At 36.7% G+C, this 17,315-nt stretch overlaps 1 protein-coding gene across 10 annotated transcripts in view; it reads right to left on the bottom strand.

Annotated features, from left to right (window-relative positions):
- Positions 1 to 17,315, bottom strand: part of NUP98 (nucleoporin 98 and 96 precursor) — a 118,939-nt gene that overhangs the window by 39,012 nt on the left and 62,612 nt on the right. For all 10 annotated transcript variants that reach the window (XM_032853242.1, XM_032853240.1, XM_032853244.1 and 7 more), the window contains 6 exons: positions 10,831 to 10,947; positions 8,952 to 9,250; positions 6,417 to 6,530; positions 5,465 to 5,603; positions 2,762 to 2,939; positions 1,699 to 1,863 (listed from right to left, as the gene is read on the bottom strand). In XM_032853242.1, coding sequence (XP_032709133.1) covers positions 1,699 to 1,863; positions 2,762 to 2,939; positions 5,465 to 5,603; positions 6,417 to 6,530; positions 8,952 to 9,250; positions 10,831 to 10,947 — 1,012 coding nt within the window. The remainder of the gene's footprint in view (positions 1 to 1,698; positions 1,864 to 2,761; positions 2,940 to 5,464; positions 5,604 to 6,416; positions 6,531 to 8,951; positions 9,251 to 10,830; positions 10,948 to 17,315) is intronic.

Consider the following 17,315-nt stretch of genomic DNA (forward strand, 5'->3'; position numbering starts at 1 on the left):
AAACTATGCAACCACTAGAATTTTCTACCTCACTCAGGTCACTGGGGCAATATGAAGGAAGAATCCTTCATTACTGTTCTAATACATTAGTCTAAGATCTAAACAACTTACCCATTTCTCCCATTTCTGCTTTCCCCAGCCAAAGACCACCTGCTTTTTAAATCAAAGCAGATATCTGAAAAAGATCCCACGCACTATGTTCTTTTTGCCCATTTTGATCCTTACCACATTTCTTCTTCCTATAACCAGGTTCTTCTGAAATTTTCTGGTGCTCTTCAAAATGTTTTTTAAAGAGTTCTCACTTATTGAAGTGTTATCATAGAAATGTATGGTTATCCCTTACTGTTTGTATTCTAGAAACGAAACAGCCTAAAAAAATCACTGATTGTCAAGATACATTATGTAAATTTGCTGTCTATCCACAGATGAAGTTGTTCTTTCACAGCTGCATCTTAAGGATCTAACAATTACTTTTATTAGCAGAAATGAAGGCTATCTGACTCTTATCCTAAGAAATACATATAATGTAAGATCAAAAACACTCTAGAAAGAAAGGGATTACACGAAGTATATGATAAAAAAAAAAAAAAAAGAACATGGAAAACCAAGTCCATTTATAGCATTTCTTTAGTTCAGAAGGTATTTCTTAGGGGTTTTATGCTATAAAGATTATGAACTTAGGAAGTCAATGTATATCCCATTTCCCACCTTTATCATGCCCTCCCTCACCTTGTACGCGCAAATATGAACATACATACACAACAATCTCCAGAAAATGCCTCCCAAGAAATTATTTAATAAATCATAAAAATTGCACATTTCAGCAGCCATAAGAATTGTAGCACAAAAATTCCAAAGGTCCTGCTTTTAGCAGCTGAGAGGTAGAGGATGCTTTACAAAGAAATTCTGTATTAAATTCTCTTCTTTGAGGGAGTATGGCAGCAAAGAAAAAAAATTTTTGTAACTTGATTGAATATAAACAACATCCAAAGGAAGTAAAACTCTTTATGAGTTGGAAAGGAAACTACCTGATATTTAAATTGCAAATCCCTCCCTACACAGACAAAAGTTTTATACTGGCTTTACAATACTGAAAGAGTATGACACAAGTAATTGCAATAAACAACACAGCCCCTCTCCCCCCACACCAAATAATTGATTTATATTCTAAAACCTGATCTATTTTCAGAAATATTATGTATTGTTAAAATACAAATATCAAGACGTTACCTGAAGTATAAGCAAACAACTTGAGAAAAATGGAGTTAAAAAACCCCTGCAGAAAGCTAAATGAACTTTTAAAAAACCAGGGAGGTAAAGAACAAGATTAAACTAAACTGCACATCAGGTAGTCAAGGAAAGTAAGATTTACTTTGTATCAACCCACACAAGCAAAATGCTATCTTAAGTTGATCACTGAGCAGAGAATTCAGCAAGTCCAAATGAAAAGAGAGGGAGGTGTTTAAGAACGACACTCTGTAGAAGGAATGATCCAAACAGCATGAGAATTCTTTAAATCTCTCAATTTAAAAAAAGATGCCAGGACCACCTCATGCCCTCCCTCGTACTTGTCTCAACGTGATTGCCAATACGTTTGTACTCTTCAAAGTTCCAGGGGTCATAAACAGCTTTGTACTAGCTGAATGACTTCAACTTCTGTATCATGGATTCCATTCAAATTCACTGTCCTGTCTCTACCTGGGGTGGAGGTGCTGGCTTGCCATTAAGAGCCATCTGGAATGGGGTGGCCTGGCCTGCAGGAGGCAAAGGAGCAGTCTTCAACTTCTTTGTACTAGTTTTAGATGGCCGTTCCTCCTCCTCTTCATCAGAATCCTGAAGGCCATACTTAGAAAAATGAGAGACCTAAGGAAAAGGAGAATCCAACAAAATCAACTTTTTAAAAAAAGACTTTATTTTTAAGTAATCTCTACACTGAATGTGGGCCTCAAATTTACAACCCTGAGATCAACAATTACATGCTCTACCACTGAGCCAGCCAGGCACCCCAGAATCCAACAAAATCAATTTTAACACTTATATTCCTAACAGCTTCTAAAATACTTGCCCTTGAAATTATGCAGACTTAGCTTTAAAAAGAAAGAGTTATCAAAATATTTAAGGCAGAATGAAGTGTCATCTATCACATGTAATTTATTGCTATCCCTAGATTTAGATGTTTAGTACATGTACTAGTTGCTTGTACATAACACCAACTTACTAATAAGGAAACCAAATCTGGAAGAGCCATTACTATTTTCACATCTATATACTGCTTAGCTGTTCACTATCGACTTATGTCAGGCCTTCAACAATTAAATAACGCAAGTGGCTTAGAAGAGAAAGAAACCATTAGGTTAAACTATCAAGGAAGGGAGGATGTTAATGTTTTCACCCCCTGAAATCTTTAAATGAATGACAACTGAGGAAGGGTTAATATCAAGAGATAAAAATTCTGTCTCATGCTTCTAATGATACCGCAGATTGAAAAAACACTCCTTACAAGTATATGTAAATGCTCATAGGATGAGGCAGAGGATGTGAATCATGAGCATAAAGTTTTTCATAGCTTCTTACTGTTCTGGGGTTTAACAAAGGTGTGTAATCTGGGGCAAATCATGCATCTCTATACCTGTTCCCTAATTTGTAAAAAAATAAAGAATTTAAGAGAGGACTTCTTCTAAGTGACCTTTCTAAGTGATTAGAGTGACATTTTGTCACTCTAATCACAGATTATAAGAACTAGGTTAAGTGACTATCATACCTTAAACACCCAAGAACCTGTTTCAGGACGATATTCTTTGAACTGAGCTCCCTGTTTCCTTGAAACTGCTTCCAATCTACCCTCATAGTTGATATCAGCAAGTCGATCTGGGCTCTTTATTAAACAACGAGATGTTTTATCTGTTGGCCAAACTCCATCCAGTGTAACTTCAGCCTTCCTGCAATGTACAACCACATAAAGTATAAATGTTCCATATTTAAGATCAGAAAGCCAAGTAATATCTATATAAACAGCAAATAAAGGTACCTGTGTTATTTTGGAATTACTCTGCAGATGTTTCATAAACTTGAGTCTTGCCTCCCAGGATAGATAAGCTCAAAAAGAAGGAATTACCCACACCATCAACTGCCTAGCTCAGTATCTGGTTCAAGGGTCAAACTTCATTCATTCTGAACTACCAGAGCACATCATCAATTATTTCCAATGAAATTTTAGTTAACACACTATACAGCCTTGACCACATTCAGTGCTAATGTCTGATAATAAGAACTAAGTCTTAGTGAAGGTCTTAAAGTGCTATTGTACTTAACAAAAACATTAGTAATAACAGCAACTGCCACTGATAAACAACAAGTGATTGCAGAATGAGATTAACAGGAACACCATAAGATTAACCATTAAGTAATGAATGTGAAGGCGTCTAGATAGGGATTACATTAAATTTGTAGATTGCTTTGGGTAGTATGGACATTTTAATAATTTAAAGTCTTCCAATCCATGAACATGGGAAAAATTTCCATTTATTTATCTTTCTTCACTTCTCCAGCTTTTGCCTATTTGGTTGAATTTATGCCTAAGTATTTTTTCTTTTTGATGCTATTGTAAATGGAATTTTTTTCTTAACTTCCCTTCAGACTGCTCATTGTTAGCATACAGAAATTCAACCAATTTTTGTGTATTGATTTTATATCCTGCTACCTTGCTGAATTTATAACTGTTTTTAGTGGAATCTTTGGGTTTTCTGCACAAGATCATTTCATTTCTGAAGAGAGATATCTTACTTATTCCTTTCTAATCTGGATGATGCCTTTTATTTCTTTTCCTTGCTTAACTGCTCTGACTAGGGCTTCTAGTATTATGTCGAATAAAACTGGCAAAGTGGGCATCCTTGTCTTGTTCCTGATCTTAGAGGAAAAGCTTTCATTCTTTCACCACTGAGTCTGACATTCTTTTGAAAATATGGCCCTATTAAGTTGAGGTAGTCTCCTTCTTTTTATTTTATTATTATTTTTTAAGTAATCTCTATACCCGTGTGGCTTAGAACTTAAAACCACAAGATCAAGAGTCTTGCGTTCCACTGACTGAGCCAGCCAGACCCCCTGAGGTAGTTTCCTTCTACCTCTAGAAAAGGTGTTGTATTTTGGCAAATGCTTTTTCTACATCTGTTGAGATGATCTGTGATTTTCTTCTTTAATTCTACTAATGTCATGTATTACACTGATCACTTTTTGTATGTTAAACCATCCTTGTGTTCCTGGAATAAATACTACTTGGTCATGGTGTATAATCCTTTCAATGTACTACTGAAGTCTATTTGGTAATACAGCTGGCCTCTGAACAACACAGGGGTTAGGGGAGCAACCACAGCGCGGTTGAAAATCTGTGTATCTTGGACTCCCACAAAACTTAACTACTAATAGCCTACTGTTGAATGGAAGCCTTACTCATCCCCTAAGTCAACTAACCCATATTATTGTGTTACATGTATTGTATATTGTATTTGCAATAAAGTAAGCTAGAAAAAAGGAAAATGTTGAGAAAAGTCTAAGGAAAATACACTTAAGGTATTGTACTATAAAGAAATCCATGTATATGGACCACACAATTCAAATCTGTGTGGTTCAAGGGTCAAATGTATTTTGAAGATATTTACATCAGGGCGCCTGGGTGGTTCACTGGGTTAAAGCCTCTGCCTTCGACTCAGGTCGTGATCTCAGGGTCCTGGGATTGAGCCCCACATTGGGCTCTTTGCTCAGCAGGGAGGCTACTTCCCCCTCCCTCTCTGCCTACTTGTGATCGCTGTCAAATAAATTAATTAATTAAAAAAAATAAAGATATTTACATCAGTATTCATCAAGGATATTGGTCTATACTTTTATTTTCTTGTAGTTTCTTTTTCTAGCTTTAGAATTAAGGTAATGCTTGCCTCATAGTTAGAAAGTATTCCTTCCTTTTCAGTTTTTTGAAAGAATTTGAGAACTGACATTAAATCTATAAATGTCTGGTAGAATTTACCACTGAAATCATCTGGTCAAAGGCTTTTGGTTGGGGGAGGACTTTTTTTTTTTTTTTAATTACTATTCAATTTCTTTACTCTAGGGCTATTTTGAATTTCTTCATGATTCTATGGCCCCCTCATCTATCCAAAGAGGTATCAGAAGCTAGTTTCCCAAATTAAAATATAGAGAAAGAATTAAAAATGGTTGCAGCAGACATAAGGAAAAAAACCTACTATCAAAATACATTTTTGGAGAATAAAAGTTGGACCTGATAGTATTAGAGAAAAGGAGTCAAAAAATCCTAGTATAGCATTTACCACTTATACTTTCAAATTAGAGAAACAATCACATACTGTAAAGTAAAAAAAAAAAAAAAAAAAAAAATTGCAGAAAAATGTATATAATGTGAAAAGAATTTTGTGAGTTAGTAGATTATTTTCTAAGTATGTAAATAAATCCATACCTATTTAGCCCTTCACCCACAGGTGGTTTTTGGTTATCATCTAAGTAGACAATCACTTCTTTCCTTCGAATATGCACGATATCATCCAAATTTAGATTTGTCAAATTCACATCTCCCTCAAAATAGATTGAACCATAACCTATACAAGTAAAAGCAAATAGTTAAAAAGTCATTCTGTACAGAGGGAAAATAACCTATTTTATACTTCCACTGACTAAATACTCAAAAGAAAACCAACTTAAAACACTAATCAATATTTCATTTTTAAATTTTTTTAAAGATTTCATTTTTTAGTGATCTCTACACATTGAACATGGGACTTTGAACTCACAATCCCAAAATCAAGAGTCATATGTTCCACCAACTGAGCCAGCCAGGCTACCCCAAACATTAATCAAATCACCTAGTAATACCATCAATGTGTTATTTCATTCATAGTATATATCAGAAGAGGACATCAAAACCAGTTATCTGGTTTAATATCTACATTTCTACTGCACTTATCCTCAAAACGGTTTTCTTAAATCTCTTCCCAGTACCTGTACTATTGCTACACAAACCCTCACTTAGTACCTAGCTTACAGAAGAAGTTAAAATGCCAGAGAGCCCTCTCTAAAATACAATATAGCAAGATAAGATTATCCCCCAAGAAAACTTTATCTGTATTAAATTATTAATACAAAGCTGAATCTAAATATTATTCATCTATTACTCAATTTTCTTACTTAGTATTTTCTTGCTGATTATAGTATTTTCTTTAATTGTAGAAAACTACAACGAGCCAAACAGTTACCAAAGAATGTTATATGGTTCTAGTCTTACTTTGTTAGTTGTCGATCAAAGTGTCTACTATGCAGGTCAAGGAAAAAAGGGAAAAAAAAAGCTATCAGGACCTTCCTTAATTATGCAGATCCTTGGCTTAAATATTACAAACTCCTAAGCTCACACTCACCTTTACGACCAATAGTGAAGTCAGAGACAATACACTCTCCCTTTTCATTGGTTATTTTAGCAAGGTCATCCATAGATGGAATAGTATAGTAACCAACCTTAGTGAGAACAATGCCTATGACAAAAGAAACAGAAAATATAGTATTAATTGTAATTGTCCTTATGTAGAGAAATTTTCAAAATATTTATTTTACTCTTTCCTTTTTAAAAAGAGTAATTATTTTTTTAAAGATTTTATTTATTTATTTATTTGACAAAGAGAGAGATAGCAAGAGAGGGAACCCAAGCAAGGGGATTGTGTGAGGGGAGAAGCAGGCTTCCTCCTGAGCAGGGAGCCTGATGTGGGGCTCAATCCCAGGACCCTGGGATCATGGTCTGAGCCAACAGCAGACACTTAATGGCTGAGCAACCCAGGAGCCCCTTAAAAAAAATAATTCTTAAAATAATCTGAAATAATCCATAACTAAATTATTAAATACAGAGAAAATATATAGGACTAAAGCATTTTTCCAAACTATTTCTTCTTAAGATTTTATTTATTTGAAGAGAGAGCACATGAGCAAGGTGGAAGGGGGAAGAGGGAGAGGGAGCAGATGACTCCCTCCTGAGCAGGGAGCCAGATGTGGGGCCTGATCCCAGGACCGTGAGATCATGACCCAAGCCAAAGGAAGACGCTTAACCAAATGAGCTGTCCAAGGGCCCACCAAACTGGTTTTCTGAGAAACACTATTCCTAGGAGAAACTGTGCTTTTTAGAAAAAGGTTCCTAGTCAAACTAAGTTTGGGAACCATGAACATGATAGTAAGTTACAGGCTCTGAGAATTTACAAAATAATTAAGTCTAACAAACAAGTCTTAATCTAGTGTTTTCCATACTTACTTAATCACAGAACCTTTTCATACGGTACCCATTAACATACTGCACTATGAAAGGCATTCCATAAAATGAGTTCTGAGAAAGGCTTACTTAATCCATTTTTCTTCTATTCTATAAAAAACCCAACATAGAAAAAACCTGCCTTGATTCAGTCGTAGAGGCAGAACTACAACTCTAAACTCAATACTTTTTTAAAAAGATTTGTTTATTTGAGAGAGCGAGCGAGCGCGTGCGCATACACATGTGCACATGTCTGCGAGGTGGGGCGGTGGGGGCAAAGGTGGAGACAAAATCCCAAGCAGGGGCGCCTGGGTGGCTCAGTTGGTTGGGCCCCTGCCTTCAGCTCAGGTCATGATCCCAGAGTCCTGGGATCGAGTCCCCACATCAGGCTCCTAGCTCCACGGGGTGGCTGCTTCTCCCTCTGACCTTCTCCCTTCTCATGCTCTCTCTCGCGCTCTCTCTCTCAGATGAATACATAAAATCTTTAAAAAAAAAAAAAATCCCAAGCAGACTCCCTGCTGAGTGCAGAGCCTGACACAGGGCTCTACCCCCATGACCCTGAGATCATGACCTGATTCAAAATCAGAAGTTGGACACTTAACCGAGTAAGTTATCCAGGTGCCCCAGGAAGGGAATTTTAAATTGGAAGGTGACAAAGTCAGCGAGAAAAATAAGAATAAAAAAATCTAGAGTGGGCATCTGAAAAACAGCTGTAGTATTAGAATAATTTCATGTAGGGCGCCTGGGTGGCTCAGTGGTTAAGGCCTCTGCCTTCGGCTCGGGTCGTGATCTCAGGGTCCTGGGATCAAGTCCCGCATCGGGCTCTCTGCTCAGCAGGGAGCCTGCCTCCTCCTCCTGTCTCTCTCTGCCTGCCTCTGCCTACTTGTGATCTGTCAAATAAAAAAAAAAAAAAAAAAAAAGAATAATTTCATGTAGATACACACAAATATATACTTGGATTCTTAATGTGAAAATATATACTTGTTTCCTCAGGGCACCAAGTGACCAGAAAATATATATGAAGGCAAGAATATAATCAGATACAGAAAGATTTCATAGACACTTAAAAGAGTAACTATAAAACAATCTGAATGTTCACTAACAGAGAATAGATAAACCAAGTGTGGCATATATATAATAACTGAGTATCACTCAGCAATAAAAAAGAATTAACTGTTGATATATCATGGATGAAATAAAAAATAAAGAGCTAAAAAGAGTACAGAGAGTATGATTCCAGAGGAGAAGCCTGCTTCTCCTCTCCCTGCTGCTCTGCCTACCTGTGCTCTCTCCCTCTTTTGCTGTCAAATAAATAAATAGTATCTTTAAAAAAAAAAAACCTAGTAAACAATCTATCTGAGTTTATAAAGCTAGGGAATGTATAAGGACAGTCTCTTTGGCTATAAAATTTGGGATCTCTAAACTATACCAGGATAATTAATGACATGCATTTTAACTACTCCAAAGGTAAAAGAAGTATGTGAATTAAGAACCAAACAAAACTAAGTGAAAGTGTTTAAATGTCAACATCTATAAAATGTAATAAAAACATTTAATTAAAAGTTCAGGTAGCTGACTTCCACTAAATTGAAAACCTGAGAGAAGTAAGAGGTCTCAAATGACTGGTAAAAGATTACCCATGCAGCAATCTGAATCTGACCTGCCGGATGCATATGGTAAGTATTATTTTCTATTTCTTCTCGGTCATCCTGCAGTGACTCCTCATGAAAAGAGGTCTCTTCACTGCTTCCTTCCAGCCCATTTCGCAAGGCAGCACGCATATTTAATGCAACAATGGTATCATCCACACTGCCACTACTGTTGTGTTTATTTCCAGCAGTCTCCGGCGTTTGAGGAATGGGTTTGGCAATAGGATTAGTATAAAAACGTGACACAAGAGAATCATCATCTCCATCCTGCTGATGGTTCTCATCAACAGGTTTGCTCAGGAAACTGAATCTGAAAAGAAGAAACAAATGATATCTAAAGGGCTACCTTTATAACAATGATAATAGCCAACCGTCACTGAAACTTTACTGAGTAATTCTACATATTAAAAAGTTATTTAGACTGACAGAGAAAAATAAAATAACTTGCCCAAACTCAAAAAACTCTGAGAGCTAGAATTGGGATTTTAACACAGGAAATATGGCTGCAAATTACATCATCTATTTTCATGATCAGATTACAACTGAGCTATTTTCATGAATGAATAAACCTGAGCATCCCAATTTTTTAAAATAGATTTTTATTTATTTGACAGACAGAGCTCACAAGTAGGCAGAGAGAGAGAGGAGGAAGCAGGCTCCCCGCTGAGCAGAGAACCCGATTCGGGGCTCGATCCCAGGACCCTGAGACCATGACCCGAGCTGAAGGCAGAGGCTTATTAACCCACTGAGCCACCCTGGTACCTCTGAGCATCCCAATTTTTAGTCAAAAAAAAAAAAAAAAAAAAAAAAAAAGAGAAAGAGTGGTGCCTCGGTGGCTCAGTCAGTTAAGCGTCTGCCCTTGGATCAGGTGACGATCCCAGGATCCTGGGATCAAGCCCCGCGTTGGGCTCCCTGCTCAGTGGGGAGTCTGCCTCTCCTTCTCTCTCTGCCTGCTGCTCTGCCTACTTGTGCTCTTTCTCTATCAAATAAATAAATAAAATCTTTAAAAAAAAGAAAAAAGAAAAAGGCACTCTTCTACATAAGGTCAAAGAAGAGCAGTGAATTTCAAACAAAAAACTAAAAAGTTTAGATTTTTAATCTAAGCAAGGTATTAGAAAATGCTTCATTAATGAAAAATCAAATGAGAATTTTATCCAAAGAAAAAGAAACAAACAAAAAAAAAAACCAGGAGTACAAGGATGTATATACAATTTTTCACTGAAGCATTGTTTTGAATACAAAGAATACCAAAATAATCTAAATTGTCCTCCAGTGGGGAACTAATTATCAAATATTCACAAAGATGGCTATCAGAGTCATTTAAAAAGTGGAGGCAGATACACTCATATTGATACAGAAAGACATTTATAATAAAATAAGTGGAAATAAGCAGGCTATAAAATATTATATCATTCATGCCTAGTCTCTACAATGTATCTACATAAATAAATTTCTAAACTGTAAGAATATATATCAAACTATTAAGGATTATTGTGTATATTTCTACTTCCTCCTTTATACACTTATATACTTATTTTTATTTTTTTGGTGTGGTTACAATGACTATGTGTCATTACTACAAATAAGACATCCCTTATTTTAAGGGGGGGGGTCAGGGGTGTCAAATGTATGAGAACCCTGTCCAAAATGACACGAGTATCAAAATAATTACATAAATTGAATCAGAAGATCTCCTATAATTTTAAGATCTAAAGTACCCAAAAAGCACAAATATGACTTAATTTCCAGGTGCTCATATGCTATAATAATATGCCACATTCACCAATCTTCATAAATTTTCCTAGAATGAATAAATTCCAAGCTCAGAATCTCTTCAAAATGAGAACAGGGTGCTCTACTAGAAATAACCCAAAACAAAATTCGGTTTACCTCTCCCCATTTTCTGGATAATCAGATGGTGAAGCTAGATCTTCCGAGTCACGATTAACAGGTGAGAAGAGATTGCTATTGTTAAGGTTTTTCAAAACCAACTTCTTAATGCTCTTCCTATAAAGAGACCAAAAGAAAAAAAAAAAAAAAAAAAAAAAAAAGAACTCAGGCACACATAATTACATAACTAACATTATCTTAAAAACTAGTCAAAAAGAGCATTCTTGTTCAGCTCTTACATATCTAAAAATGACCTAACAAGTTTAATTCACAATGTTTAATACATAACCAGAATATAAGATCTCAAATATATTACATTCTGGTGTTTGAAAGAGTAAGTGAAGCACTTAAAACAAAGTGGGAAATCTCCTTGAAAACAGTCCTCCTTCTCTGAATCCTCAGCATTCTACCCAGATACTTAGTTAACCCATCATACTGTATCTTATATTTCAATTACTTCTCTAAATATCTTCTCTTTAAACATTTTCTTCCTTTCTTGAAAGTCAGGATTCATGACTGTCTCCTCACAGAACTTGGAGTGCTGCCTTGAAGACAACAGGAAAGAGACATTTGCTGATTGAGTAAGATTCCTTTTTAAGGATGACAAGAAACAGGAGCAAAAAATCCCTGACATCCAGTGATGCAAATAGTCACAAATATCTTCAAACTTCACAGGTATGTATAGCAGGCTTACTTAAGGCAAGAACCTCTATCTTATATATGCTTCAAATAGAAGAACCGTAGAGGGGATCTTATCTTATTCAATCTCCACTTAAAAACTCCTTGGATTAATTAATGTGGTCTATTCCCTCTTTAAAAAAACAAACTACAGGGGCACCTGGGTGGCAAAGTCAGTTAAGGGTTTGCCTTCAGCTCAGGTCATGATCCCAGAGTCCTGGGATCCAGTCCTGCATCCAGTTTCTTGCTTAGCAGAGAGTCTGCTTCTCCCTGTCTCTCCGCCCCTTCCCCCAGCTCATGCTCTCTCTTTCTCTCTCCCTCTGTCAAAAAAAATAAAGAAAACCTAAAAAGAAAAAGAAATCTCTGGAAGTCAGTATTATCATCTTTGAGCTCTAATTATTGGCATAAACAATTTAAAAAATGTAATAAAATAAAATAATTTTTAAAAAGACACAAAAGGGGACAAGGTATTTCTTCAAAGAAGATAAATGGCCAATATGCAAATGGTAAGATATTCAACATTATTAGTCATAAAGGAAATGTAAATTATAAGCATGAAATACCACTTCACACCCACTAGGATGGCTATTATAAACAAAACAGAAAATACTAAGTGCTGACAAGAAAATGGAGAACATGGAAACATGCACTGCTCTTGGGAATGCAAAATAGTGGAACTGTTACAGAGAACAGTTGAGAACTCCCCCAAAGGTTAAATACAGAATTAACGTATGATCAAACAATTCCAATTCTAGATACATACTCAAAATAACTGAAAACAGGCAAACAGATACTTGTATACCAAGGTTCATAACAGCACTATTCACATAGCTAAAAGGTGAAAATAACCCAAATGTCCAACAACAGATGAATGGACAAACTCAATGTAGTTTTGGTTTGTCCAAACAATGGAATATTATTCTGTCTTAAAAAGAAATGAAGTTTTGGGGCACCTGGGTGGCTCAGTGGGTTAGGCCTCTGCCTTCGGCTCAGGTCATGAGCCCAGGGTCCTGGGATTGAGACCTGCATCAGGCTCTCTGCTCAGCAGGGAGCCTGCTTCCCCCTTCCCTCTCTGCCTGCTTCTGCCTACTTGTGATCTCTGTCAAATAAATAAAATCTTTAAAAAAGATAAAAATAAATAAGTTTAATAGCCCTATAACTTTTATATAAATTAATAATTAAGAAAAAATCAAAACCAAGAACAAGCCTTACTACAAATATGACTTCAGAACCACATATCTTTACTGGTACCCTACATTTATTGGAAAAAAAAAAAAACAAAACAAAACCCAAAAAAAACAAAAAAGGTCTATCTTACATGAATTCTTTCAGAAAATAGAGAAAATAATTCCCAATTTATTTATAAGGTCAGCATAAATTTTATACCAAAACCAGGTAAGAAAGGAACAGTCAGGTCAATCTAAGTGATGAACACAATGGCAAAAAATCCTGGACAAAAGTTTGCACAGTGAATCCTAACAAGCAAGTAAGTTACCAAACACTATCAGAGCCTGTGTGGAAAGAACTTAGGAGCAACTTAAAAGGGCCTCCACCAGCCAGAGATGGGAGGGACAACTTGGCAGTCATAAAAACAGTGGCTCCAATGGACGTAAGCACCGGAACAAGGGTTGGGGGTCAAATAAATAAATAAAACCTTTTTTTTTTAAGATTTTATTTATTTGACAGACAGAGATCACAAGTAGGCAGAGAGGCAGGCAGGGGGGAGGAAGCAGGCTCCCTGCTGAGCAGAGAGCCCAACGAGGGGCTCAATCCCAGGACCCCGGGATCATGACCTGAGCTGAAGGTAGAGGCTTTAACCCACTGCGCCACCCAGGTGCCCCAATAAATAAAATCTTTAAAAACAAAACAAAACAAAACAAAACAAAAACCACAGGCATATTTAAAACAAGAAACATAGTAAAATATTCCCTTTGCCTTACAGTCCTTCATTTATTTAAAGATTTTATTTATTTATTTGAGAGAGAGATAGAGAGTGAGCATGAGAGGGGAGTGGTCAGAGGGAGAAGCAGACTCCCTGCCGAGCAGGGAGCCCTATGTGGGACTGGATCCTGGGACTCCAGGATCATGACCTGACATGAAGGCAGTTATTTAACCAAATGACACCCAGGCACCCCTATTTATTTATTTTTAAAGTAGTCTCTGTGCTCAATTTTAGGGCTTGAACTCACAACCCAGAGATCCAAAGTCACATGCTTGACCGACTGAGCCAGCCAGGTGCCCCTCCCTCTTCAGTTTAAATAACACATCCTCAGAATAGCTTTTCTTCATCATTCTCCCTATTAGTCTCCCCTACAGTAGCAATCTCTACTACTCCTTTCTGTCACTTGTCTCACTTGTGATTACTGTCACCATCTCTCTCCTCTCACAGACTGTGAATTCAGCGATGGAGGAATGTGTCTCGTTCGTAGCTGCATTCCCAATGCCTACCACACTTGGCACTTAGTAGTTACTTGATAAATGTTTGTTGAATGAAGGAATGAACAGATGAATTAAAGAATATTTTCCAAATTTACCATTCAGAATAAGTAAAATTATTGGCTTGCTCTATAGTAACTTTGATTAGTATGAAAAGGTAAAAGATATGACAGCAATGAAGTTCTCACACTATCAATCTACCATATTCATCTTTCAGAGCAAACATAGTAATGTTCTAGAGGTGGCCATACTTATAAAGTCCTTCATGAATCCTTTACCCTCTGTGGTATTATATGGCAACTGTTTACAGAGTTACACAGTGATAGCCCAAGGCTTGGTTAGGAAGTGAACAGGGGCATATGCCATTTCCTTTAGATAGATAAATACAGTTAAGAGTAAATTTTAGATTCCAACAACTCAGTCATGGAAATGTGACAGCATAAACTGAAAAGACCTTTACAATCTCTATCTCCTCTTATCCCTTGGCTTAGATGATCCCCATCTCTTATAGGGAGGGAGGCCCTCACTCCTATAACTGGGATTCTATACTCTTATTTAGCTCCTTTTATGCCTCCTAAGATGCATTTTTTTTCTTTTTCTTTTTTTCCACAAGATTTTTAAGTAATCTCTGCACCCAATGTGGGGCAAACATACCTATGTATGTAGAGCTTAGGTTCATGAGGGAAAAACAGACCAAAAATACAAATATTAAAAAAAAAATTATATATGAGAAGGTATGAGAAAAAAAGAAAAGAAAGACAATTAGAATGTGAGGAATACTGACAAAAGAAAAGATGGATACAATTTTAAACAGACTGGTCAGAGTAGTCTTCGTTGAGAGGATATGTGAGCAAACAAATATATATGTAAACATATAGAGTTAACTATATGCATTTATGCGGAGAAGTGTTTCAAGGCAAAGAGAACAAGCATGACAAAGACTGAAAGGCAATAGCATGCCTTTCCTGTCCTAACAGTGGCAAAGAAGCACTAAAATTAGCGTGGATAAACAACAGAGAGAATAGTAGATGTCTTCAAAGAGGTAACGGAAGATCAGATCTTACAGCACCTTGCATTCCACTGTTAAGGAATTTGGCTTTTACTGAGTAAAATATGAACTACCACAGGGTTTTGGACAAAAGAGTGACACCATATGACTTATACTTCACAAACAGATCACTGTACTAGCTATATTTGGGAAAGAGTGCAAAAGGGTTAAGGGTAAAGCTGGAAAGATCAGGAGAATATTTTAATTCAGTAAAGAGATGATGAAGGCTTTGAGGTGCACCTGGCTAGCTCAACTGATGATGGAGCATGAAACTCTTGATCTCAAGGTTGTGAGTTCAATCTCTATGTTGGGTATAGAGATTAATTAAAAGTAAATCTTGGGGAAAAAAAGAAAAAGAAAAGAGATGATGATGGCTTGAATCAGGGTAGTTAGTAGCAGTGAAAGTGGTAAATTGGTCAGATACCAGGTAATTTTTGAAGGTTCAATAAAGAAGATTTGCTGATGGTTCAGATGTGGGATATATGAAAGAAGTCAAGGATGATTCCAAAGTTTTTGGCCTGAACAATGAGAATGACTGAAACACAGTTATCTGAGATAAGGAAGACTATGGATAGAACAGGTTTGAAGTAGAAGATGAGGAGTTCAGTGTTGGCCATGTTAATTTTGAAATAAATGCCTTTTAGACACCCAAGTGGAGATGCTGGGTAGGGCTGGATATAAAAATCTGGAGTATGGGAGAGAAGTCTTGGGTGGAGACGAAAGGTTAGAAATCATCAGACTATATATGACATATAAAGCTATGAAACTAAATTAAATCACTCTGGGAGACAATAAAGAAAATGTGATCAAAACTAAGCTCAGTGGGCGCCTGGGTGGCTCAGTGGGTTAAAGCCTCTGCCTTCAGCTCAGGTCATGATCCCAGGGTCCTGGGATCAAGCCCCACATCAGGCTCTCTGCTCAGAGGGGAGCCTGCTTCCCACTCTCTCTCTGTCTGCCTCTCTGCCTACTTGTGATCTCTCTCTCTCTGTCAAATAAATAAATAAAATCCTTAAAAAAGTTTAAAAAAACAAACAAACAACAACAAAAAAAACTAAGCTCAGGGTCAGGGTGCCTGGGTGGCTCAGTCAATGATCCCGGGGTCCTGGGACTGAGCCCTGCATCAGGTGGGCTCCCTGCTCGGCGGGAAGCCTGCTTCTCCCTCTCCAACTCCCACTGCTGTGTTCCCTTTCTCACTGTGTCTGTCAAATAAATAAATAAAATCTTAAAACAAAACAAAAAACCCCAAAAACTAAGCTCAGGGGCATTCCAATTTTAAAAGGCTGAGAAGAGGAACCAGGAGACAGAAGGAACCACCAATACAGTAGGAAGAAAACTAGAAAAGTATCGGGTTCCTGCAAGCCAATTAAAGAATCAAGGAAGGAGAGGTGAACGCTCTACAGTTCTGATCCATTAAGCAAAGACCGTTGAGAGGAAGAACAAAAGTGGAAGCCAGGAAGGGGCTACAAGTGGTATTATTAGCAAAATGCATACCTTCCCACCCTAATCCTTTCCGTGTCAAAGAAATTACTAAATACTGGGATATAAACATGAATAATACACTGTCCCTGTCTTCAAAATAATCCAATTATGTGCTAAGAAATGTATAAAATCAGACTTTTCCATTTTTTCAGAAGCAGCACCCACTAAATATAAATGTGTATGTACATACGTATATATAAATATATACATGTATGTGTATACATATATATACATGTATATGTGTGCATATACACACATATATGTATGCATGTATACATATACATACGTGTGTGTATGTGTGTGTGTATATATATATATGATTTTATTTTTTATTTAAAAGAGAGAGTGAGCATAAGTGGGAGGGATAGGAAAACAGGCTCTGCACAGAATGTGATGTAGAGCTCAATCCCATGACTACGCAATCATGACCTGAGCCAAAACCAAGAGTCAGCTGCTTAAATGACTGAGCCACCTAGGTGTCTCCCACTATGTTTTTAAGGAAATAACAGAGTCATAATTTTTAACTTCGTAACATCGATAAATAAGAGCAGCAAATGATGAATTCCCATTTTTTCTCCGCTGCTTACAAAAACAAAAACCGTACTTTTCTGATTAAAAAATACCTGCTGTTAAAAAGACTGTGTGTTTATATGTCTCGCTATGTATCTACAAAAATAACCCAGAAATGAAACTCTGATGCTCTGAAACTGCATCTCCAAATGTTAACCACTGTTAATAGTTTGGCACATATTTTTTTTTCATTTTTTTCCCCTGCATACATATCAACACTCTAGGAGATATTTGCTCTAATGCATAATTTAAATGTAATTTAAATATTTACCAG

The sequence above is a fragment of the Lontra canadensis genome, unplaced genomic scaffold (genome assembly GCF_010015895.1).
Source record: "Lontra canadensis isolate GAN:19392208 unplaced genomic scaffold, GSC_riverotter_1.0 scaffold7, whole genome shotgun sequence".
Lineage (NCBI taxonomy): Eukaryota > Metazoa > Chordata > Mammalia > Carnivora > Mustelidae > Lontra > Lontra canadensis.